General features: G+C 34.3%; 2 protein-coding genes and 1 pseudogene across 4 annotated transcripts; all 3 read right to left on the bottom strand.

Moving 5' to 3' along the window:
* Positions 1-1,090: 1,090 nt before the first annotated feature.
* LOC140054501 (transmembrane protein 50A-like) lies at positions 1,091-8,946 on the bottom strand. Of its 2 annotated transcripts, XM_072099509.1 has the most exons (8): positions 8,864-8,946; positions 7,691-7,841; positions 7,243-7,355; positions 6,931-6,998; positions 6,358-6,447; positions 5,163-5,246; positions 3,773-3,836; positions 1,091-3,355 (listed from the first exon to the last, which is right to left on the bottom strand). In XM_072099509.1, exons 2-8 carry the CDS (start codon positions 7,787-7,789, stop codon positions 3,310-3,312), a joined length of 564 nt encoding a protein of 187 aa, XP_071955610.1. In that variant the 5' UTR covers positions 7,790-7,841; positions 8,864-8,946; the 3' UTR covers positions 1,091-3,309. The 2 variants fall into 2 exon arrangements, with proteins under 2 accessions (XP_071955610.1, XP_071955611.1); XM_072099510.1 differs by lacking the exon at positions 5,163-5,246.
* Positions 8,947-9,230: 284 nt separating this feature from the next.
* LOC140054113 (nck-associated protein 1-like) lies at positions 9,231-27,310 on the bottom strand. Of its 2 annotated transcripts, XM_072098988.1 has the most exons (30): positions 27,143-27,310; positions 26,489-26,599; positions 26,256-26,348; positions 26,001-26,057; positions 25,593-25,735; positions 24,871-24,961; positions 23,547-23,684; positions 23,142-23,213; positions 21,835-21,883; positions 21,118-21,271; positions 20,607-20,663; positions 20,348-20,444; positions 20,069-20,231; positions 19,836-19,927; positions 19,343-19,424; positions 18,659-18,863; positions 18,240-18,372; positions 16,675-16,794; positions 16,295-16,443; positions 15,715-15,846; positions 14,761-14,876; positions 14,128-14,230; positions 13,443-13,573; positions 13,053-13,150; positions 12,840-12,933; positions 12,476-12,558; positions 12,197-12,359; positions 11,388-11,611; positions 10,898-10,987; positions 9,231-10,567 (listed from the first exon to the last, which is right to left on the bottom strand). In XM_072098988.1, the coding sequence occupies exons 1-30, from the start codon at positions 27,245-27,247 to the stop codon at positions 10,466-10,468; spliced, it is 3,447 nt and encodes a 1,148-aa protein (XP_071955089.1). In that variant the 5' UTR covers positions 27,248-27,310; the 3' UTR covers positions 9,231-10,465. The 2 variants fall into 2 exon arrangements, with proteins under 2 accessions (XP_071955089.1, XP_071955090.1); XM_072098989.1 differs by lacking the exon at positions 23,142-23,213.
* On the bottom strand, positions 24,022-24,139 carry LOC140055794 (5S ribosomal RNA; annotated as a pseudogene).
* Positions 27,311-27,323: the final 13 nt, after the last annotated feature.

Here is a 27,323-nt window from a genome sequence, read left to right as displayed (position 1 = left end):
GAAAGAATGAAGCCGGTATTATTAAATTCGATTTACACGTGGTAATTCGTAAGGCATGTACAGGATTTTATTTCGAAGATCTCCTTGCACAGCCGGCCACAAAAAAGTACATGCTAATTTTTCTGTTGCATAGTTCTGATTTGGAAACTGTGTGAGGATCTAATGTACGTATATAAAACGGCAACTAGTGCTAAAAGTCTTGTCTTAAAACAACAATATAAATGTTAATTTTACCTCTTTTGAGATCGCCCAGTACACCTACTGAAAAACCCCCGGTAGGAAAGAATCCAATAATCTATGCAAAAATTGAACAAATACGCCGCGTGAATACAGTTCAATATCGGGTTATCTGCAAATGTAAAGTTTAGTCTGACCATGGAGGAAACTGAACCCTTGTAATGTACATATCAGATTAATATTATCAGGCCTTTTGTTAGATAACTAGTCAGTTGTGCCCAATTCCGGTGGATAGGGTGCGGTCGGCCTGGGACACTGGTAGCTTTTTCGGCGAGTGTACACTTCCCAGTCGAGTCGCGTGCAAACGCAACTCTACATCCCACTATGTCGTCGGTTGGTCGGTCGGTAAACACTAAACTCAAATTTGCGCACGCAACTGCAGCCATGTATATGACCTTTTTAACTTCCAATTATCTATTTAGTTCTGCACATTTTGTATATAGAATGCATGTTGTGCTCTTTTATTTGTGATGCGCGACGGCACTTATTAAAATTCTTTGGAATGTTGTTTTTGTTATTTTATTACACGGCCTTAAATACGTTCGTATTGTGGAATAAGGCAAATAAACCTGTACATGTCCAACATGTCAAATTGTGAAACACAAAAACACTGTATACAAAATTACATAAACTGCTTTATCTTTTAATCGTAAAATTTAAACATGCCACAAAAGAAAATTAATGCATAATGAAAATATAAAATAATATAAATTATAATTTCTTTGAATATTCTGTACAGAAATATATATTACACATGGGATTCATAAAATGCCCATTTGATTCTATTATATAACGTATCTATTAGGTATTACGGTGGCCAAATGAATACATACAAATCAACAGTCAAAAGGTGTATTGTAATGATTTCTATTTATTGGTGGTGTAACGACATGATTTTTTAAATTTGATTTAATTTAGGAACATCCAATGCTGGGTAGTTGTATTGGGTTGCTCATGCTCTGGAGCCCTGAGTTTAGCATTCCTAAGGGGCCCTCCAACGCTGGGTAGTGGTATTGGACTGCTCATTCTCTGGAGCCCCTGGGTTTAGCACTCCTAAGGGGCCCTCCAACGCTGGGTAGTTGTATTGGACTGCTCATTCTCTGGAGCCTCTGGGTTAAGAACTCCTAAGGGGCCCTCCAACGCTGGGTAGTTGACTGCTCATACTCTGAGGCGTCTGGGTTTTGCCAGTGAGCACTCATAGCTGTTACGCCACTGGTGACATCTTGGCAACTAACTCATGTTCACTCTCCATTTAAAAATTAATCTTCTTTTACCCCTTCTTTCAGACACCCCTATTCAGGGGACAGTACATCCTTATTCAGGGAACACTCCTATTTAGGAGACACACCTATTCAGGAGACACTCCTATTCAGGAGACACTCCTATTCAGGAGACACACCTATTCAGGAGACACACCTATTCAGGAGACACTCCTATGCAGGAGACACTCCTATTCAGGAGATACTCCTATTCAGGAGATACTCCTATTCAGGAGATACTCCTATTCAGGAGACACTCCTATTCAGGAGACACTCCTATTCAGGAGACACACCTATTCAGGAGACACTCCTATTCAGGAGACACTCCTATTCAGGAGACACTCCTATTCAGGAGACACACCTATTCAGGAGACACACCTATTCAGGAGACACTCCTATTCAGGAGATACTCCTATTCAGGAGACACTCCTATTCAGGAGATACTCCTATTCAGGAGACACTCCTATTCAGGAGACACTCCTATTCAGGAGACACACCTATTCAGGAGACACTCCTATTCAGGAGACACACCTATTCAGGAGACACTCCTATTCAGGAGACACACCTATTCAGGAGACACTCCTATTCAGGAGACACACCTATTCAGGAGACACTCCTATTCAGGAGACACTCCTATTCAGGAGACACTCCTATTCAGGAGACACTTTTCTGTGAAATGAACAAGGGGAAATATATGTTTAACACTACAGCCAACACCTATTCAGGGTGCACTTATATTAAAGGGACACTTTCCGGTGAAACGAACGGGCAAAATACCCTATTCATGGGACTCCCCTATTAAGGCGACATTTGGATCCCAAATGTTTCCCCTTAAAAGGAATTCTACTGTATATAAAATTGTATAAATATTTTTATACGATACGTCCACAACTAAAAAATAGCAAAATGCCAATAGGCTACGATATAAAGTTGCAATAAAACACGGACCATAATAAATAAACTATAAACTAAAATATAAATAAAATCATTAAAATTTACATTTTTGTATATGCAACAAAATCATTATCTATGAGAATTTTAGCATCCAAAATTTGACATAGAAACACGACAATATCGAAACAATATTGATAACTACTAAAATTAAATTTCTTTTTGTTAATATATTCCAGTCAAATTGTATTTCCTTCCATAAGCCTTACCTAATAATATTTGTCATTTTTTTCTTGCAGATCTTTATCAGTCATAGAGACTTAAGCCGATTTTCCATTAGGTGAATTTGTTCAAGCGAATTCAATGCTTCGCAGAAAAAAAAATCTTCCACTCAAGAGCAAATAGCTGCGATTTTCATGTTCATAGCATGTCTTTTTTCGATTCGCATGAGTGCTCATGAATGCATCATAGCTCATTTCCCGAGTTCTGATTGGTTGCCAAATTCGTCGCTTTGCAAAAAGTAGAAACAATTCGAACTACCAATTTTGCTGAAGCAAAAAACTCAAGGAACTAAATATTTGTCGCAGAGATGGATTTGGAAGATGGAAACATGAATACGCATGTGTATAAGCTGACGCTTTTGATTCGCATGAACAAATTTTCATAGTGGAAAATAGGATGTAAGTCTGGACCAAGAAATGCTCTGTCACGGTGCTGCTTATTCTCTTATTGTAATTAAGCTATCTCTGTTACACTTGCATAATATTTTGAGTATATTTCATAGATTGTTGGTATTTAAAATTGTCTGTAAATTGTTAACTGGTGGGTTCATTTTATCATAGGTTTAATTGTACAGTACTTGCTCTAAGCTAGGCCACCTCTCTTCACTAAGTGATTGCATGGCTCAACAACTGATTCTTGTCTATTCCCAAAGATCCTCAGTTCGGCCAAACTTGAATATCATTGAACTAAAAAAAAATGTTTAAAAAATGTATTAAATTTCTATGCATTCGGTGTCTGGGGACTTTTCTCGTTACACTTATATTTTTCCATTTTAATGTATATAAGTTAATAGAGCGGTAATGTAGAATATTGTTTTCTACTGATTCCATTTCATTTTATATACAGAAGGCTCCGGGTTCGAATCTTGGCAGGTTGAGTCGACTTTTTCTCATTCTCACAAATTTTCTCATATTTATCGTTTCAAATTAATGAATTAGATTTCAGTAAAAATGGTGAGAATGACCCCAAACGTGATTCCAACGCGGAACCTTCTGCTTGATATGCAGATGTCCTAACCATTAGACCACTGGGGCTTTGATTGAAATGGAACTTTGGTAGTAAAGTATATGATTTAGACTATTAATAATAAAGTGTTTACTTACGCAATAAATATAAAAAAATTCTGCAAAAAGATGGCAACTCCAGGATACACAGCTTCAAAATTATCTACAATTAATTAATAATTAAGATGATAATTAATTACTTATATGTTTCTAATATAGGACACCCTTGGGCTGGGCTAGTAGGTCTGGGATAGGAACTTTTTGAACCCTTCCCCATTCTCCTCCCCCCCCCCCCCACTAAAAAAAAAAGTATTTTTTGGGAAAATTAGAAAATTACTAGAGAAAACTGTGAATCTTATATATTAAATATTTTAATAAATGTGCATGATGGTCATTGGTGTATAACAAAGTAATTAGTTGGTTGCATAACAGTTTATTAAGAAAATAACAGAAGACAAAATAAGCCACACCCATGAAATGAAGCAGCAAAGCAAAGAATCTGTAGTTATTGATACTTATTATGTAAAGAGATGCTACTTAACTAATGTAAATGAAAGTTTTAGTAATAATTTAGACCAACAAGTTAGTGATAATGGCAAATTTAAGTAGCAACAGCAAATGCACAAAAATAGTGTTGAAAAAAGCAATTTTAATGTGATGTGCACATATGGACCTGGTGATGTGATATCACTACCATATTTAGGCATATCACACTTTTGTCGAACTAGTTTGATAGTGTGAACAGAGCTTTGAAGCAGCATGGAAATTTGTAATTCCTCAAAATGTATGTCACACAGAATTCTGAAATGGTGCTTCGGAAAAAAATTGTGGGCTGTTAACTTTTGATGTACAATATATGTTATGAGAAAATGGATGGAATAGAATGAGATCTTGTAACTATGGGTGTTGTAGGTAAAGAAAGTGTAACGAAATGAAGCATATATTGAAGTGGCTCTATTTAAACATGTTTTAAACCAAACAGAATGCTTAGTTAAATGGGAACCTTTTTCCTCACCCACAAGTATGACTTATTGCACTCAATTTGTGCTATTAGCCAGGGTAATACTTCACACTCATGTGACTGTAAGCACAACTGATGTTGAAGAATGCCAGAGCAACCAACAACCAACAAAATAGTGGAGTTAAAAGTAGGTCACAGGTGGGACAGGCAACATATGCTAAACTTATAATGGATGGATGCATGATAAGTACTAAGCATTGTATGTAGTAATGTTAAAATTGTATCTGTTTTGTTTTTACCCTCCTGTTACTGACATTTAAGGCAGTTTGCCTATTTTATCAAATGCCTCACTATCGTTTTTTTAACTCGAAATTTCTTTTTGCTGTTGGTTGGGTTTGGAAATAAAATAATAGAAACAAATTAAAAAAATAGATGCATGATTAGTACTAAACAATGTATTGTACATTAATGTTAGAATGGAGGATGCATGATTACCATATATCAAGCAACAACATTTACATTTCTTACCCTCTAACGTTGTTGTCATTATTGAAGTAGTAGGACTTACAGTTGAGTTGTTTATAGGGCTACTAGGGGATACATCATGTTTATCTATAAACACCAAACAGTTAAATACAACATAATATTAGATGATAACTCAAAAATAAATAACACAACACCTTAGGGTTTAAAATAACATACAGTAGAACTCCTATAAGCTTGGTTCCCACTAGAGACGTGACGCAAAGACATTGACTCAATACATGCGAGTTGACCAATGACAAGTGACAGTTAATAATCCATCGCTTTTGGTCATTGTTCAAAATCGGTTGCGTTGCGTTTACTGTATATCCTTTCATTGCGTCGTAGTGGGAATCAAGCTTATATGGGACACCTACAAGGATACTATTAAAAAAATAACTCCTATTAAGGGGGACATCTTTGCAAGTGTTCACTTAATAGGGGTGTCCCTAGAGTATGGATTGACCCCTAAGTAGGGGTAAGCCGTAAAAAAAATATTTCCCCCTTTTTTTTGTTTCTTAGGAAACATGAATTGGGCATCTCCTGAATGGTGGGTGTGTCCTGAATGGTGGGTGTGTCCTGAATTGTGGGTGTCTCCTGAATTGAGGGGTGTCTCCTGAATTGGGGTGTGTCTCCTGAATTGGGGTGTGTCTCCTGAATTGTGGGTGTCCCAGAGGAGAGGTTCTACTACAAACACGTTTCATAGGAAATATATCTTCAAATAACTAAATATAAAATATAAATAAAATTAAACTGAAATAACTTTGAATAATACATGAAAAATGACAGAAGAAGCCTTAAAAATGATTTGTTTGCAGTCAATCTCTGGCCAAATTTTCTTTTTTTCATGAACAAAATAACTAAGATATTTTATTACAATTGTAGTCAAATTCGTATCGGTATATGTAACTTGAAAAAAGTGATGAACAAACTATAGGTATTGTATTGAGCTTTGGAGAGCATTATCATTTTCCATTTGACAGCAAACAAACAGATTTTGAAGGCCATTATTTTATATCCTTTCATGCTAATATATTATGAAGCAAACATTGGGAATTGAATAAAAGGATAATTGGAGGGAATTGGATGGAGATGGAGAATTTTATAACCAATAGATCAGTATATGATCTGTATATTAGATAAAGAACTCGCAGCAAAGAACAAGTAATCAGAAAACTATAGTGAAATCTTCATGACTTACTTGTGACGTATCCGCCAAAGAGTATCCAGCAGGAGCCAATCAGGGATCCAAATGCGAGCATGAACCCAATGAAGAGCCAAATCCTCGCACCTATTTGGTAACAAAAAACACCCCAAATTCATTTGGATGTGAGAGCCATGAGGAGAAAGGGTTTAGATATTTATTAATGGAGCTTGATCTGTGTATTGAAAAACCCACTGTATGTGAGTATATAGAATGAATACAAGCTCTGTATTATTAAGCATTTTGTATAGTTAAAAGGTCCATCCTGCCCATAACAGAGGAGAATGGCAAAAGATAGTGGAAAGTGTCATGACAACAGGCATAACTGATGATGATGATGATGAATTAAAAGATGTTACAAAGAGCTCAAAATTTGTTAAATCTCTGTCTACACTATCAAAAAAGTGTGATTTGCACAAATATGGTAGTGATATCATGTCCATATATGGGCATGTCACATTTTTTTGTCACATAAAGTTTGATAGTGTAGACAGAGTTTAACAAATCAAACTTAGTGCCAATGTTTTTTTTTCACCATGCCGGTTTTACTTCTGTATTTAGCAGACTGACCTGTTTGACCTAAACATCCCGAATTGTAGTTATCACCTCTAATCTGACCACTTGACACCGCATTTATCCTGTAAAAACAAATAAATAAACAATATTATTTTATTAATTACTTTATAATATTGTTGATTTTTGCTAAAAGATACAGCGTTTATCTATACTATTCATGTTAGTTTTAATACCCTCTATCACTCTGGTTGCTTACCATACAAAACGTTGGCATCCCGATGAGTGTAAACTCCCGAGATTTAGGCCTACTGAGGCGATGTAAAAGGGGGATAGGTTCTACACAGCTTCAACATTAGATTAACTTACATAAAAAATGCCACCGTAGAAAATATGCCAACTACGTGGTAGGCATGCTTCATCTGGCTGTTATCTGGATACAGAACAGCAGCATCGATGATGATCCACCAACCGTGAAAAAACTATGAGACAAAGAAAACAAATTACTTTTATTTTCTGATGGCAACTCAAGGCCGTAGCAAGAGGTTAAAAACAGACAAGGCAAAGATGCTTTAAATATAACTATTAATATCAATATGACGTTCTCTGCTGGGGAATTGGGGTGGGTGGTTAAAATTGAACATTTCAGACTTGGCTCGTCTGTCTCATGTTGGCTACGGTTCTGCAACCAGTTGCTGCAACTGTAATATCAGGGATCAAGGATGTTAAAAAGGGGGTGTTTAGGAGATAGAAAGAAAGAGACACCCTCAAATTAACATATTCTATTTATTATATTCTTGTTTGATGACCGACTTACAAATATTCCAGCCAACACTGATGCAATAGCATTTCTCTTGTCCCCAATGCGACAGCATTCTGGCAGGTGGCATTGCACATTATCCAAACAACCCGACATGATTCACGACACGATTCACGACACTTGTTTACGATGATAAATTTCTAAAAATCTAAAAAGATACAAGATTAAGAATCTAAAAACAGTAAAAAAACATACCTAGGTTTAATTTAAATTCACTTACAAATAAAAGTCTTATTTATTTAGGTTCACCTAGTTAGAATAATAATAAATATTCATATTATATTTTTCAAGGATCATGCATGGAGGTATAAAAACAGCAATTATTGTTATCACTTAGCCTAGCACTGGGGGAACAACCAACCACAGCAAATTACTTCTGCAGCAGCAGAAATATGCGGGTGGTAAAGCCCAACGGGGAACAGACGATCGGGACCACGGACGATTGGGCCCAAGACGATCGGGCCCAGAAAATGTGGTCCCGATCGTCATACCAGTTGGGCCCGATCGTTCAGTGTTTTTAGAACCACGTTGGGCCCAATCGTCTTACCAGTTGGTCCCGATAGTCTTTTGTGTTATATAAAATAATGTGCCACATTTCATCATTTTTCATTCCTAGTGCTTACTTAGTGCCAACGTGCTTTTCTTGCGTAATTAAGATTTTAATTAAAAAGGTTATAAATTAGATTTTTTCTGATTTATCATAATTTTCCCCTATTAACACAACTGGTTTTAAGAATTTCTTACCAATACTCTCGATTTATGAATAAATGTGATTGATTTTGATTGTTATTATTGTGTCTGTATTCGCATATTTATTTTTTTTAATTTTCCGAGAATGTTTTTGGCCCGATTGTCTTGTTTGTTGGGCCCGATCGTCTTTCACCGTCTCACGATTTGGGCCCGATCGTCTTGAAGTGGGCCCGATCGTCTGGGCCCGATCGTCCGTGGTCCCGATCGTCTGGGCCCGATCGTCCGTGGTCCCGATCGTCTGATAACCAGCCCAACGAAGATGGATTATTAGGCCTAATTATAGGCTAGGTAGTCTACATAATATTATAATTTATGACGTTATCCTGTAATGTATATCTAGTTATGCATATTTTCTATTATCAACGAATGTTGGTGTACAACATTAGATACTTTTTAACCAAATGAAAAGGGGAAACATACCCTTTTAAACAACAAAATCATGTAGGCCTCAGCTAGCTCTCTCCATCTACAAATAATGAGAAATCCAAATAATTACTCACTCCATTAAAAAAAACATGTTAGCGCCCTCAACATAGGTCTATGTACGTACTATAATGTTCTGTCCCTAAAAACATTGTGCTCCAAAGGCTTTCAAACAAACAAGGTGATGGATGGAATATGTTATGTATTTTCTCCATTTGATTAGTATTATAAATCGAAAGATTATGTTGCTAATATCATCACCATTGCAAACCAATTATTGTGATGGTTGCAAAACCTCAGAGCATTGGAACTCTTCATTTGTGTATAATCCTCTATTTGTGAATTTCTTTATACATTATAGTAGAAAACGTAGTCACATTCAGGTATATTTAGTCACATTTATTTTATTCCGCCTTATTGACTATATACATTATTGAAACATTTCTTTAAAAACTTTTACGTATAAAGACAAAAAAAAATACCATCATTTTTTAACGGAAGAATAATTCATTACTAGGAAATTATGTGACAGTATATTAAATACAGAAATTTGCTTTCATAATTTAGTAAGCCTAGTCTAGACTATCATCATAGTTTGACATAAAAGTGTGATGTGCCCTAATATGTTAGTGATATGACATCATCGTGTCCATATATGGGCACATACATTTTTTTTCACATAAAGTTTGATAGTGTAGATAGAGCTTATAGCAAATGGTTACAACACAATTATTTGTTCTTTTCAGAAATTTAAATTATATACACAAACACTTTGAAAAATTAATGTTAAAATTATAATTATATTAAATAGTTTTTAATTTCAAGAAGAAAGCAAAATATAAACAAATCTAGTAAAAGAAAAAACCAAGTGAAATTTTGAAAAAATGAATAAATCTATAAATATATCAAAGTATAAAATACTTGAAAATGATAGAAAGTACCAAGTTCTTATTATTTATTTACATTATACTGTACACATTAATAGTTTATTTTAGGTTTAAATATAGTTAAGAGTAAAATTCAAATGTAATACATTTGTTTATGAAGGGCAAACATCCGTTGTTGTATTAAACAGTAGAATCTCCCATTTGTGACACTTTTATTGAGACGACATACTTGTCCGAGAAATAAAGGCGATATATAATTTGACACTAGTCAGGGGATACCCACAGACGAGAAGAACGGTAATTGGAAAACCGTAGAGCTTGTCCCAAATAGAATTATATCTATCATGAGCAGAAACCCCCTGTCTGTGTTTTGTATAAGAAATAACAGATTCTAAATTTGCATTACAGTTACTGTCCGTCTGTGCAAATTGGCCTGTAAGGGGACAATCTGTTGGGCCTGTAAGGGGACAATCTGTTGGGCCTAGAAGGTATTCCTATTACTAATAACACTGTAGTACCTTATATTCAACAGTATTATAGAATTCATTTTAAGCTTACATATAATATCATAAATCAGTTCTCAGAGTTTTAAACAGCTTCTGGGTTGTTTGACAAAGAGCGTATTTATACTAAAAAATGCAGGGGATCGGTTTTCATGCACGGCTCATCATTTACAAATCACAATATTAATAAACTGTGAATGTTGTGTGTTTTATTCATGTTGTATGACTGCGTGGTAGGCGTGTCTCAACAGAGCGTAGGGAAAACAGGATTCAAGCAAGTCTTGCGTTAAGTACGGCGATTCTTGCACAATCTAAAAAGGAAAAAAAAAATTTTATGATGATACAACAATTTAATATTTTAACAAATCTGTATTGCAACAAGACAATCTCATACATGAGTGGGGGTCATAGGGGTCCTGACCCCCTAATTTTTAGAGAAAAAAATGTGAACACATCATCCCCTTCACAAAAAATCGTAATTTTATCAACTTAAAAATTGAAACAAATGATGTATCAATACAAATTGCTGCACAATACTCTATTATTTGTTGACACTCCCCCTCCTTGATTTCAGCGCTGGCTGCGCCCCTGACTATAATAATAATGTAATCTTGTATAATATCTAAAATAATGATCTGTACCTGATCCAGAAGTAGGTAGACAGACTCTCGACCTTTCATTGACACTTTGTCCGTCTCTTGGCTAAGACGAAGTAAGCTTGATGATGCCAACTACAACAAGGATATTAAAAATCATTATTTTATTCATAAGTAATGGTAGAGAGGGGAATTCTTAACTCCTAACATAATTATTTGTAAAGTAGTGGTAGGGAATCTCCAGATCCTCATAATTCACATGCATGTTGAAATATGTCTTTATGATCAGATACAACATTCTAAGTTAAGCTCAAAAATTGCCCAAATATGGTAGTGATATGCCCAAATACGGTACTGATATGACATCATCATGACCATATTTGTTGTCACATAAAGTTTGATAGTGTAAACAGAGCTTTAACCAATGGTTTTGAACAGGGAAAGCGCTAACATATAATATTAATAGTCTTTCAAAAGTGGGGATCCTAGCACTCTCTTCCCTCAGTTACATAAACAGAACAGTATCTACACTCACAGCAAGAAATTCTTGAAGTCTCTCTTCTGTGTCATTCTTATTGTGTATAACAAACAGTGATGCTGCGATAGTGTTAATAGCCTTAGCTAGACAATGGCTGTTGTTGGGGTGGGCATCCAGAACAGAGTTGTACACTGTCTGTTCACTCTTTGCTAGCGTTCGTAAGCTCAACGCTATGAACACGATCAGGAGACACGAATAATTGTAATCTTGATCAGGGTCAACTGAAATAAAAATTGTACATTGTAAAAAATAAAATCCATTCTTAAATTTACAGGTATTAGTTCAACATACACAGAAATATCGGAAGTTATGATGTCTGAAGCTATACTAAGAATTGGGGTCAGTTATGCAATCTATCACAACACAAATTTATTAGGAATGCTAAGAGTTTGTATTTACGTTCTATTGGTTTTATAGTAAAATATAGTGTGGTGTAATTGAAAGATTCTTATTCTTAAAGATGTATTGTCCCCCTGAAAAAATAATTCTTAAAAAAATTTTGTTGAATATTCCATTTTAATGCAACATAATAGTTATCCACTTTGACCAAAAATTGGATTGAAAAAATATGTATTTACCTGAAAAAATGTAATTGAAGGCAAAAAATTGTCAAATTGGCTGCCAGCCAATGCATTTTTGGTTGAATTTAACCATTTATTTTGTCATTTTACTAGTGAAAACATAATTTTTTTTTGTTTTTTTTTTCTTTTTTTTCATAGTGTACACAGAGCTTAACTACAAATTTGTTGATGTAAATAATGTCGATTTAATATGTGGATAATCAATAAAAATATAAACCAACTTACTGCTTTTCTCAGATTGCAAAGCACGTACAAGTGCTGGGTCTACATTCACAGAAAGGCCAACGCTGGAGGCCAACTCGTTAACGATCATGGAGCTACCATCCGGCACATGTTCACGGAAGTCGATGACCGAGTTGTTTAGGAACGGTACTCGTATACCCAGCACCTAAATTGTTAATAACCATTAGGTAAATAATTTGTAATTTATTGCAGTAAAAATAATGTAAGATAAAGGAATTTGGACAGTATTTAACAGGTTTAATTTATACAAATTACACTTACATCAGCTAAAGCCTCTTGAGTGAGACATTTAAAGGCCAAAATGACACCAATAATGTTCAGTCGAGTCATCAAGTTATCAACATCTAAAAGCAAGACAACAAAAATGATTAACTAAAATTATTTAAAGCTAGCTCTGTCAATAAAGCTCAGTTAAAGTAAATTAGTATAGCTTTGTCAAGGGACTATTGCAAATATTATTTCTTCAAAGAAATGTTGTTTTTGAAAATATTTTCAGAGAGAGATTTTTTTTAGCAATATGTCTCGTATATTACTATTAAGGGTGGTATAATAGTAGAAAACATTGTTTTAAATCACCTACAGTATAGCAAGTTACAGTTAAGTTTAATCATGTATATCAACTTACATTTAAGTTGCTGGAAGAGTTCTGTCATTTTCTCTGGCTGGTCAAAACTTGTTCTGAGTTGTTGGAGAACATCATGATTTTCTACGACCAATTTCTATCAGAAAAAGAAACAAAATAATTATCAACAATAATAAGTATGGACCTTTTCAGAAGATAATTGTTCTCATTAGAAGTTAAATGAAGATGGTGGAAACTTTATTGCATTGACCTTACCTTGAGCTCACCAATCTGACTTGCGATATGCCACATCAAACTCTCACGCAGAAACTTCATTCCGTAAGCACCAAGCAATTCTGCCAAAGCCCGTAACTCTGAAACATAATCATCATTATAACCATCAATATCTTATATCGTTTGCATGACAAAATTCACTCCAGAGGACGATCAAAATATATTGATCAAAATGTCGCAAACTAAACTACTGTATGTGGTGTAACGCAAACTTTATATTAACATTTGATTTTGCCATGCAAATCTTAACAATAAACTATTGTAAATATGTGGTGTGATCATATTGATTTCGCCATCTTCCCATCATAGATCCTGTCTGTTACAGATTAGTTATAAACAAATTAAAGTAGAAGAATTGTATATTAAGGGCACCTGTGATATCAGTGTACTCCTCAGCATTGAATGGAAGCTGTGGGTCTGGAGCCAGGCTGACGAAGGCCTTTTGGTAGGGAGAGTAGCAGATCTGGCCAGCAGTCACACGGCGCAGCAATGTCTCTAAATACCTGTTAGGAAAAAAGCGAAACACAATAACACAAGCGAAAGGAGTAATAAACCAAGATTGATAAAACTGTAAGAACAGACATAGACATAGGAATAGACATGTAGGGACATAGAGACATAGGGCACATACAGACATAGGCACATAGAGACATAGTAGGCACATAGAGGCATTAGGCACATAGAGGCATTAGACACTTAATGACATACAGGTATATACATAGATACGTTTCTATGAATATGTCAGTACTCAAGGTTCGTACTCTGCATTGAAGCTGATTGGTGACTGGTTAGCATAATAAAAGTCTTCCACTATTTCATTTTTTAATATACCTTACCATTTCTGTTTATTATTTTGTATTGTATTGCTATGGAGGAAAATAAATGTCTTTTGAATTGAATTTAATTTAATTGAATAGATAAAACTACAGTATTTAAATAAATTAACATTGTTACATGGTTTTATTCCAAATTCTAGTCATGGTAGCTAACAAGACAACAATTGGTTTTGGAGCAAGTTTCTGACAGCCATCACCGACGGCAATGAGTACAAACTTACCAGTTTGTGTAGTTGAGTGTTATTGTCTTTTCACCATGTGCATCTTGTTGTTGTGTCTGCTGCAGTAACACACTGTTGAACACTCGAGTTATATCAATATGAACTAAAAAAAATGTATAAATACACCATTATTTTATTATTAATATTCAATTCCTTTATTGGATCAAGTAAACAGTGATGAAGTTGACATAAATATTTAAAAAAACTTTATCAAAGAAAAAAAAAGAAAAAAAAACATAGTATAACACAAATCAAACAAGTTACTAAAATATATCATAGTCCACAAATCAGTCTTTCAATGGCCATCATAGTACGTCCAGGAACATAAACCAAAAGGGGTTCACAATTTGCTTATCATAACTCAGTTTCTGATCATTCAACAATCATTGAAAACTCCGTGGAAAGTAATGAAGTTTTTTGTGTGTTGTGTCCTGACTTTGGGGAGGGTGAACATGTCATTTGTCTCGCATTCAAAAATCAACATATCAACAATTACAGGATGAAAACACATGCTTTATAAACCAAGTCTCAGTGTGAGGTAGGCATAGAGCCATCTGATTGGCCATACTCAGTTGTCCATTGTCTATAGTAAGTTGTATAATACCTCTATAGAGATAGTGTAATATATTTTACCTTGGTTCTCAATGCTCTGTAGTACACCCATGTATGTTTTAACACTAAGCAGTAACTCAGACGGCTTGGCTATTTCTTTAGTGTCTGGATTGTACATCATCATTCCCACAAGGGCTCTGTGAATCAGAAATTAAAACAAATTGTATTGATTTACTGATAACGTATGAATGTAACATAATAAGATTATTGGTACGTCAAAAAAGGAAGGATTTTAACATTTAACTGTTAATTATCTACATTTGCTGAATGCCTGATGACGAACCCTGCAAAGAGTACGCTTTGTATGTTCCTCAACATGGGAAAAGAAAATGAGGAAGGCAGAGAACCAACTTTCTGAGATACATCCAACAGCTTTTAGGGGATGAAGGAGGCATGATTACAACTGATAAGCTGTCAGTGTTAGCCAAGGACCGTTGTGGCTGGAGAAAGCTTGTAGTCGCCTGCTCCGCAGCCGACTGATGATGATCTACATTTGCTAATTATTCCTCTTTTGATTTGAATCACTAAAATATGATATTTAACTTAATTCTGCTTAAGCCGTCTACACTGTAGGGAGTGAGTGGCCGAGCGGTTAAGACAGTGGAACCGTAATTACGTAGCCATAACATCGGCAGCGGTTCGAGGCTCACTCACTCCGTGGTTCTGGTGGTAGAACGAGTCTTCTCGGATAAGGACTATAAACCGTAGGTCCAGTGTACACATCTAGCTCGTGTGCACTTTAAAGAACCTAGTGCATCTTTCGAGACGAGTAGGGGGTTACCCAGTATAAATATATATTCAATCAATTCAATCAAACTATAAAAAATGACAAAAAAATGTGACATCATATCACTACTATACTTAGGCACATCACCATCATATTTGGGCACACACCTTTTTTGTCACATAAAGTTGATAGTGTAGACAGAGCTTTAGATGTGAGATGAGTACAAAATTAAAAGAATTGTCAATTACTTTGAGAAGCGAGACTCAAGATGCTGAATGAGATATTCTCTTGGAGAGAACACATGATCCCAGACAGTGATGGACGATGAATAATTAATGGCGAAGCAAAGCTCTGTCAGCTGAGTGTGAAGTTCATCAATTCTATAATAACAAAAAACAAACTGTTAACTTCATATGGTATTGTACAATTGGTACGTTTTTTTTACCTTTATCTTATAAAGTGAAGTAATGAAGTTTAAAAAATAATAACTGCAGTCTTATATAGCACCTAATACAATGTTTTACACACAAATATGATACATAAAATATCCTAAAGCTCTGTCTACAATATCAAACTAGTTTGACAAAAAAAGTGTACAAAAATATAGTATTGATATGCCAAAAGTAAGGTAGTGATATGACATCATCATGTGACTGTCCATATATGGGCATATCACATTTTGTTTGTCACATAAACTTTGATAGTGTAAACAGAGCTTTAACAGAGCGATAACCAAAAAAGGAAAAAGAATCAGAGGAACAATTTTCACCGCTCTGTTCTCCGGAACAGAATTCATAGAGTAAATCAAGTTTGAATTGTTGGTCTTACTCTGTGACGTCTTCTCTGGTCTTTCGGAAGCTTTCTAGTCCAGGTTTCCGAGGCGATTGTACGTTCTTTAACTTCTTGTTTAATTCTTTAATTGCATTCTTCTTTTGGAGGTCAATAACCAGAACAATTGCTGCATTTTTCGGGAGAAGCTACATTCAAGAAAATCACAAATAATAAGAAAATATAATGTATAACACACACACACTATGTTGGTGGAATATAATTTCTCCATGGGACAACTATTTGAAAAATGACATGAACTATCGCTGAACCTCGAGTAAGATGGTTATGAGAAAAAAGACAGTGAAAATTAAAGCAACTCTTAGAGTGGCTAGAATAACTGTATTTTTATTTCCCAAGAAACAAAAGGTATTAATTACCTGATCGCTGAGAGTGCATTGCTCTGAACAGATCTTGGTAACAACATTCTTCACCGACTTGGCCATTTCATCTAAGAACAAATTTGTCACAGATACACTTCTCTCACCAATATGATAACGCTGTTAAAAAAAACCATCATTATTCAACTCCAAATTTGTTTCAAAACCCTTCTGCCTGATTGGTGCTTACATGCAACATACCATTTGGTAAAAAATACCCAAGAAATATTTAATTATTTTAACTTTATTTTTCAATGTTGAATGTGGTTATCTATCCAAAAATGTTCAGATTGACTAAATCATTAATTCCATAATGTGTATAAGGTCTTCAATGTTTGGTATGTGTTACCCTACACTGTATTATGCTGTAGTACGGTATCATTAACCATTTGCAGTTGTTGCTATTTAGTATTAATGAAGACAATAGGGTAATTCATGTTTGGGGTGCGCAGTACATCATGGACTGTTCCATTCCATTATGAGGGCTGAATTTACCTTTCCTAAGAACACAAACCATTTCTACACATGTTAACCCTGTGTTTCATGCTCTCTTAACAAATCATTATCTAAATTTTGTTTCTAGTACATCAGAAATTTAAAATCTCATGCACATGACAAAACAATCAGAAAAAAAACAATGCAATGAACAAATAAAAACAAAAACAACCACACAAAAAGAGACGTTTATATTTTTATATGAAAATATTACTGTTTGTTTCTAAAATGTATTATAACTATGTTGGTGCAATCATGATATTTATTGTCTGCTTGAATGATCAAGTAATGACCTTTGACCCATTGTTAACAGCCTTCATTGACCTTTCTGACATTCTTTCAATAATGAAAATTTTATAAAGACTCAAGCTATGTCTTTTTTTTGGTGACAACATTCAATTTCTAAAAAATTAAAATACATCGTTATGACTAATGATCTTAAATAAATAATATAATTCACAAAAAATAAAAAATGATACAAAGCTACTGAACTCAAATTTAACAACTAGAAATTAAAAAATTGCAACCAAACACTGTGAACAACTTTAGGGTGGGCAACCAACAATCCAAATGGTGGATTCTTTTTTTTTTTCTTACCAAATCCATGAAATAGGTTTTGTTTTCACGGAAGTCCCATGGCATTTTCTGAAACAATTATTTAGATTACCGTATCATAACTGAATAAACTGCGCATCAAAACATAAAAATAAATAGCGGGAAAAAATCTATAAAATTTATACGCCAGACAGATAACTTTACCAAGCCTAACTGGGGTAAAAGTCAACCTTAAATTAGAATAACGTTGGATTTGAGACAAATTAAAAAAAATTTAAACTTAAATAAACAATGGAAACCGTATAATTAAAAAAATTACAAATAATGTACATTACAAAGAAAAGTACAGTAATCATTGATAACATGAAAAATAGTTCCTACCACATGACTAATATTATAGATGACAATTTGACTTATTTTGGAAACAGACAGATTTATTACTGATAATATAACCTTTTCCATTTTTAGATAACGATAACGAATACTGCCTTGATATAAAAAGAAATCAAACTTACCTCTTCAGGGCAAAGGTCGTGAGTACAATCAATGAAGTGTGAGCATATGAGAGGGTATGCAATGGTGTAGCGTATCTGGGAGAAATCCTTAAGGCCTTGTTCAAATGACTTCTCAAAGAATCGGCCAAAGTGACTGAAAAAAATAAGTCTTTGATTTTAACTGTAATTATATAACAAACTTTATAAGAAAATTCATTGAAAAATAAAAACAGTAAAACTCTGTCTACACTATAGTGTAATGTGTCCAAATATGGTAGTGATATGCCCAATTATGGTAGTGATATGCCCAAATATGGTAGTGATATATGATGTCATCATGTCCATATGGGCACATCACATTTTTTGTCACATTAAGTTTGATATTGTAGCCAGAGCTTTCTTCTTTGCCTTGAATGCAAAATATGATAAACTGAACTCACCAGAAGACGCTGAGATCAGAAGTCTCCAGAAGAAGTTCATCCAGATGATCCACCATCATGGTATGAAAGACAATGGAATTCATTGTTCTACCAAGATCCTGGTTGTCAGTCAACATCAGCGTTGCCTTACTGACGCTGGTGTAGGCTTGCAGACGGAACCAATCCAGTCGGAATCCACGGAAATCAAAGATTTCTCCCTCTTCAACTACGAGATACAAAAGATCATGCTAAATTAAGATGAGCAATTTACACGCTTTTGATTTGCGACTACCTTGCTAGGTCAGGTCAATCGATGTATCATTGGTCGTCACCTAGACTTACTATAGAGACCATCTAAACAATGACAAGTTGGGGAAGGAGGAAACACATCACAATACAGTACTTTGGCATACTCACACTGAATTAACATGACATACTTTGGTCGTCGGTCGTCACAAATTGATCCCACTAGAGAGGCAATGCAAGGACGTAACACAATGCAGGTGATTTGACCAATCACAATCGATGGATTATTCAAACGGTCGCTTGTCATTGGTCACTCGCCTTGCCTCTCTAATGAGAACCAAGTCTAATAATGGGTATGTTTAAGTAACTTGATGCTCAACACAATCTGTAACACTTAATTATTACGGTGTTTAATGTGTACAGATTGATGCTAGCAATGTAAAGTGGGCGAGTACTTACTCTGTTTCACACTAAGACTTTCCATTGTGTTGACAAATGATGTTAAGATAACAGACTCATCTTCAGGACATACAGTTAGACTCTAAAAAATACAAAAACAATTTAATATATAATTATAAGATGAGGGTGTATCAATTTGATCTGTGGGGACTAGTGCTGTTCTGCCGTAACGTGCCGAGAGTGTTAAAGAGTCGCTATCCATTTGAGTTTAAACAATACCATGAAAACTCCAGTGGTCTAATGGTTAAGACATCTGCATATCAAGAAGAAGGTTCTGGGTTCGAATCTCGGTTGGGGTTATTTTTTCTCATTCTCACAGATTTCCTGATCTTTATCGTTTCAAATTAATTAATTAAATTTCAATATATCACTGGGAGGTTTAGAATTTATTCTGTGCCTGTGCTGTTTATATATATATATATAAACACAAAATGCACATACAAAAAAGATTTGTAACAAGACAACACAAAAAAAAAAAATGCAATAATTTTACCTTGACAATGTTGTTCAGCACAATGGCGTCATACCCTCTCAAGTACTGAAGATAATAACGTTGAAATACCTGGTTGTATTTTTTAACAAGACCTGAAATATAAATAAACAAATGTTTTTTTTATTCTGAAATTATTAAAATCGCTAGTCCAAAGTTGGGCAAGTTGACAGTTAAGAATTTGTGATTTTTATTTTTTTCTGTAACATTATTTGCCATAATCTGTTGATACTTACTGCGTAATTCCTCCACTAGGAATAAAAGCTCCGGAAGATTTTCATCTACTAGATCGTCAGTGTTAATCTTGACCTTTGACCTAGGTGGTCTGTATTCAGAGTGTCTGACAAGCCACAATATTTCATCCTTTGTGAATGACAAGGCCATAAAGACATACAATGCCTAAGGACAAAAATGTAATATTTGTAATTTTAATTATTTCAGAATTTTCTGGCCGATTTTAGATTGGTTGTTCTTATATATATAATCTACCGGTATGGTATACTGAATATTTTTACCTTAGGACCAAGGAGTCCAGGCTGGTCACTAAGAATGGTCACCAACTCTCTTAACGCCATCCTCAAGTATTTGCGTCGTTCGCGATGCACTTCCGGCCTGAAATTGAAAGGTAGAAAAGAACATAAAGTATATATGTACCAAGATGTACTGTAATTTTAAAAAAGCTGGTTTGAACAACTAGAAATGACATACATTTCAGATGGTACATGTGAATTTTTTTGTTTATTTTTGTGCTAGTGTTTGTATAAAGAAACTTACGCATTCTGCAAAGCATGTATACTGCATTCTTTGACTTCGGCCGCTTTCTTGTTATACCTGAAAAAACCCATAGTAATGGCATTATATCCATGCTGTAAATATCAAGTATCAAGCATCATAATACCCATATATAGTAATGGCATCTCCAAATTTGGACTTCCATATATAGTAAAGGTAAGATGATGTATTAAAATCATTGAAGCGTGGTTCTCACTATAGCATGCAACTGACACAACGTAAGAAAATGCCCTTCCAATAATTTTGTTTGCTGCCGCCTGCGTGAAATCTAACCTGCTTGTTGCGCGTCAATGTTACTTGCAGGTAGACTTTGACCTGGTTCACCCCGGATACTGTTTTCCAGTGTCCTTTTGACTTGCGTTGCATCAAACGATGTTTCCCACTTGTGATTACGCAATACATCACTTTGCCTCGAGACATCACTGCGTTACATTCTAGTGGGAACCACGCTTGAGATGCTATTCTCCGAGAATAAAAATGATGATGTACTTACCCCTTGATAGAATCAAAGAAGACTTCAATGTATTTGTGAAATGTAAGGATTTCGTCACGAAACAAGGTGATACAATAACCACCTTGCAGAGCTGGCTTCCACAGATGGACAGCTCTAGGTTGATTCAGTAAGTTAGGGCACACCATAAAACCCACTATAATAATAAAGACAAGACAATTTCAATTCTACATGATAGCATAGAATTCTGGGCTTCTTTATGTTTCTCAAACATAAGTGCATTCTAATTTTCACAAAAAACACTGTAATATTATTTCACAATGATGTATGTTATGAAAATAAATTGAATTGAATTCTATAAATGGTAATTTGTACAGTACGGTTTGATCATTTGTGTGAGTTTATTTATGGAATTAAATGAGGCAATTCAATGAAACATGGAAACCCTAACCCTAACACTAACCCCAACCCCTAACCCTAACCCTAACCCCTAACCATTTTATGCCAGCTATACACTTACACACACCAATCTTGATTACTGTATATTTTGTATTTTAAATGATGTATTTTATCTGTATTTTAAAAGATGTGTTTTACCTGTATTTTATCACAACTTTTTAACTCATTTTTGTATTTTTATGTGAATTTTTAACTTCTAATGAAAATAATTTCAAACTATGTACTATATTTTACAGTGTTTGACCATGAATAAATGAATTGTGAATTTGTATATTTTGAAATGTATAGAAATCAACTTACAAATAATCCAACGCTCCATTGCATCTAAGGAAAAGTATTCACAACGCATCTATTAAAACAACCATTATATTATAATTAGGTACAAATATAGTTCATATATTTTGAATAATATTATACGATTGATATCATCATTACATAAGACAGTCCTGTAAAATATGTTTAAGTGCCAATTACTTTCCATTTGTCTGGAGAAAGTTCTGAAACTATCCACAGATCAACAGTTAAAAATCATACATATTCATGACTTTATATCATAATGCCCATAGTATTGTATCTCCATATTTGGTTATAGATGTAAAAATGCCCACATATAGTAATTGTATCTCCATATTTGGTCATAACATATGTCATAATGCCCACATATAGTAATTGTATCTCCATATTTAATGCCCATATATAGTAATTGTATCTCCATATTTGGTTATTAAGGTATGTCATAATGCCCATATATAGTAATTGTATCTCCATATTTGGTTATTAAGGTATGTCATAATGCCCATATAGTAATTGTATCTCCATATTTGGTTATTAAGGTATGTCATAATGCCCACATATAGTAATTGTATCTCCATATTTTGGTTATTAAGGTATGTCATAATGCCCATATATAGTAATTGTATCTCCATATCTGTTTATAACTCATTCTGGTCATAATGCCCATGTATATAGTAAAGTCGAATGATAATTTCATAACATGAAAAATATCATAATGCCTAATCTATTTAAAAAACAAAAATGTTGCAGGATGTAAATTATTATTCTAATAATTATTATTTTAAAGTTTAAAATATATTCATAATATTTAAAGTGTCAAATCAATATACAATAGAACTCCTTTTTTAGACCCCCCCCCCCCTATTTAGGAGACCTCCTTTTAAGGGGACACCCTTTAAGGGGACCACTTTGTAGGGTCCTGAAGGTAGGAGTTCTACTGTTTATCAAAAATACTCTCAACATGCTTCCTTGCTTATGAGTTTATGGCAAACATTTCTGTTAATGAATAAAAATAAAAACATGCAATTTTGAATTAAGTAATCAGGCAAAATGCAGGTCATTCAACTTTTGGATATGCAAATCAGTCTACCTGTAATAAAATACCCACAATGCAACTATGCCAAATATAGGGGTTTCTGCTTTATGCAAATCAGTCCACTTGTAATAAAATACTACCCATAATGCAACTATGCCAAATATAGGATTTTCAGCTTTTTATGCAAATCAGTCCACATGTATATCATATTACCCATAATATAACCATGCCAATGCAGGTCATTCAGCTTTATGCAAATTTATGTAAATCAGCCCACCTGTCTATTATAATAACCATAGAAATCTATGGACGTTGTACTATTTCTATTGGCCACAAGACGCGGTTCTTCCTGATGCAAAGAAAATGTCAGTTTAAGAACTACAGTACTTCAAATAATATAGTAAAACAAACAGTCAATGAATAGCACACAATACTGTAATGCTTGCTGCAGTAACTGCAGCAGAGTAAATCTTACAAAGATCATTCCCCCTAAGGACTTCTATTCTTTAGCAGCACTGTATAGCTCAACTTAATTACTAGGCAAAGAGAGTAAAGCATCTTGCCTAAAGCTCTGTCTACACTATCAAACTAGTTTGACAAAAAAAGTGTGATGTTCCCAAATATGGTAGTGATATGACATCATCATTTCCATATATGGGCACATCACTTTAATTTTACTTACTGTATCACTTTGAGCTGGGTTAAGCATTACTGCAGGTTTTGTGATGATACTCAGCATTTCTTGCGCCCTCCATTGCTCAGCACCAAGATTCCGTCGTGGGTAGATTTTTTCCAGAGAGAACAGTGCAGAACTCAGGCACTATTGAAAGAAAAGAAAAAAAGTGAAGAAATTATACTTTGTAAGTAAACAAATTGAAGCAATGTAATTTACTGTAAATAGTTTTGCTTTTTATTGTTTATATTTTATTTATTTTTATTTTATTCAATCGAAGCCAACAGCGATAATTACCGCCAAAAAACAGGTTTGATACAAACAAAGCCAGGATTGTTTAAAGCACCTTGATTGGTCCTAACATTGATCAAGGGCTTCGCTCGTCCAGTGCCCACCTTCACCAGAGGAAAGGCAGATACTAGATGTAGGGGCTGTCATAAGAGTCAGCAATGCTGATTTCAAATGCCTAACGGGACCCCAGCTCCATATACAGCACCCGATATTCCCAGATGGTCTCCCATCCAAGCTCTAACCAGGCCCAACGACGCTTAACTTCGGTGATCTGACGAGAACCGGTGTTTCAACATGGTAAAGCCTTATATATTATATATATATACTTGCACTGATGAAGGGCTAGTGTTGCCCGAATGCTCTGCTAACTTTTCTGGCTGTTTTACTTATCGTTTTGATTTAGCTGTTCTCTCTTTTTTTTTGTATCTCCATTGAGATCCAGCCACTGATGATACCCACAGTATTGTCATTTTCATTGCATATTTTGTTTGTACAGTACCTCCATTGTGATCCAGCCACTGATACCCACAGCATTGTCATTTTTTCAGTAATTTGCCTTTAGATTTATATATATATCAAATATGTTTATTGTAATGTAGTTTCAATTGTTGTTCTGTAATTTTTAATGCAAGCAATGGAATTTACAGAAATGGATGAGAATAAAATTTGATGAATCTTGAATATCTCTATGTTATTGATGTGTTCAGACAATAACACTGACATTAGATAAATTTTATTGTTATTCAATATTATTATAATTTTACTATAATAACAAGTATTTGGCTGTAACTACAACACAAACAAAACAGAGGTAATAACTAATATGCATAATGGCAATTACATTCTTACTCCTGAGGAAAATCGACGTATATTATATAACGTCGAGAAACTCAACAGTTCTGTTCAGAACTATATATACGTGGTGTACCACAAACTTTATATCAACAATTACGATGTAGATATAAAAATACAAATTTGTATGCTGTATAACCACCATACAGTATCATTAAATACAGTAGAAGGAAAAACAAATGATTATAACCTTTGTGTGAGGCGTGAATTCTTCCAACAACTTCCTTGTTGGTTGTTCAAAATCAACAATTAGTTTACCAAGCCGGTGGAAATTAGGTTCCCTATAAATAAAATATTTTTAGAACGTCATTCAAAAATAAAAGAGAAAAGGAAGTAATCTCTAAAGCTCTGTCTACACTATCAAACTTTATGCAACTAAACCATTTGATGTGGCCATATCACTGCCATATTTGGTCATACCAGTGGCATATTTGGGCACATCACATATTTTGTCAAACTAGTTTGATGCTGTAATGTAGACGGAGCTTAAAATTAACATAAAAAATCAACACGTTACGCTACAATAATGTTAAAACTCTGGATAAAAAAAAACAAATAAAAAACCACAGTGTGGTTAGAGAGATCACTTTCTAAACTGTCATGGATGCAGGGGTGAGCTCCATGTGGTGGCAGCTCTACATGAAAGGGACCTTAAAGCTCTGTCATTCTCTTACTTTCTTAAGCTCTGTCTACACTATCAAACTAGTTTGACAACAAAAGTGATGTGCCCAAATATGGTAGTAATATGACATCATTGAGTCCATATTATGGGCACACCACATTTTTTTTGTTGCATAAAGTTTTTGATAATGTAGACAGAGCTAAAGTATGTAACATCTAGTGCACTAAACTTTAAGATGGTTACATATAAAGGAGTAATATATTAAATACATTAGCAAAATCTTATCTTACACTTTGTGATTGGAGAGATGATAAGCCTGGTTGTAAAGACCCAACATGGCCTTACGATCTTCTACTCTTGCTAGCATTATCATTAAGGAGATGTAGATGCAGACCAGGTCTAGGTAGCACTTGGTTAAATCAAAATTAGTTGTCTGCAAAATTGAATTGAGTGAAGACACAATAAGTATATTAGCAAAAGGACAAATGATCATGATACTATCGGTGGGATAATAAAAGTGGTAGAATTTCTTTTAAAAAGATTTGCAAAGACTGTGCTACTGTAAATTAGTAGGCATAGCGCATATAACTAAATCAAGTAGCTAACAGTGTAAATCTGTGTGTTTGGAAGGTATGTATGCCAGCTAATTATTAAATTTTCAATATTTTTTTGGGAGTGTAATAAATTTGTAAACTTACAATATCAAACCGGACGTTACAAGCATCAATAATCACCATTAATTCGGCTACATGATCCTATAAAAAAGAAGATATCAATGTATATTGGTTTGCATTGGATTTGGTTTGATGCAAATTTGTACCCATTTTTTTACATGTTTGGTGGGATCATAGAGATGGTGGGATTGGTTCAATCAGCCCAAAGGAAGATGCGTAACTATCAAGGTTTTTACTCGACATTGATAGACTGTAACTAAATCCAAATAGAACACCTACCTTATAGTCCAGAATATCTCTAAATGTTAAGTAATATATGGAGAGAACTTTCATGATGTCTCCTTTCCTATGATCTACAGCATTTAACTGACCCTGTTAAGTAAAAAAAAAAAATTAATACATAACCATGGTTACTGTAGGTTTTGCAGTGATATATTTTATTATAATTAAATAATATTAAAATTATATTTTTTGATGGGTTTTTTATGGAAAATTAAAATAAAGTACTGTACATGATCATTGTTCATATCCGTCTGTGGAAACTTATGAACAATCTTTTTCACACATGCTTCTAACGCCTTCTCGGACAAGAATGGAGGTTTTGATTTTGGATCTTGACATGCCTGAAAAAAAATATGGTTCCTTGATTAATTAAAGATATTTTCCATGCATGGCTGATCTAGGCATCATCAGATACACGTCATAGCGCTACTGCACTAAAAATAATATTTGCATAATTATTTCTCAATTTAAAAAGCTGACTTGTCACTTGTGTGCAATTTAGAAATTGTGCAAATTCATTGTTTGAATCCGGGACAATTCGGCACTGAGACGATTCTGTTTAATGTGAAATTGCAGAAATATCTTTGAATAAACAAATTCTGCAACCGTCGTAATTATTTTTTGAGCAAAATCACAAGTAAAAACTTTATTCAAACAAATTGTTGTATATAATTACATTAATAAGGCTTTTATGCCTGGCTACCAACAATTGAAAATATTGTAAGTGCCTAGCCTTATTCTTTAATAATAGACAGCAGCTGTGTATGCTACAATACAGTACATGCAGGATCAGTTGCTCACTCAACTCTAAATCTGCAACCTATTCAACTGACAGGCCTAAAAATAAACAAAGTGGAGGCCATAATTATGAATTCAGATGTTACCTTTTTAATGTTATAAAGGCGAGCAACCATTCCAATGCCACGCTCATTTAAGATTGTTAATTTCTCAGCCAGCTTTTGTTGGCTCTGATTTAGCTGTCGAGACATGTTTTTGGGTACGTTTTCAAGCTAATTTCAACACTCAAATCAACTCCATCAACGCCCCGTCGTGAACCCGGAAACA

The sequence above is a fragment of the Antedon mediterranea genome, chromosome 7 (assembly GCF_964355755.1).
Source record: "Antedon mediterranea chromosome 7, ecAntMedi1.1, whole genome shotgun sequence".
NCBI lineage: Eukaryota > Metazoa > Echinodermata > Crinoidea > Comatulida > Antedonidae > Antedon > Antedon mediterranea.
This window is presented reverse-complemented; position numbering and strand designations above follow the sequence as displayed.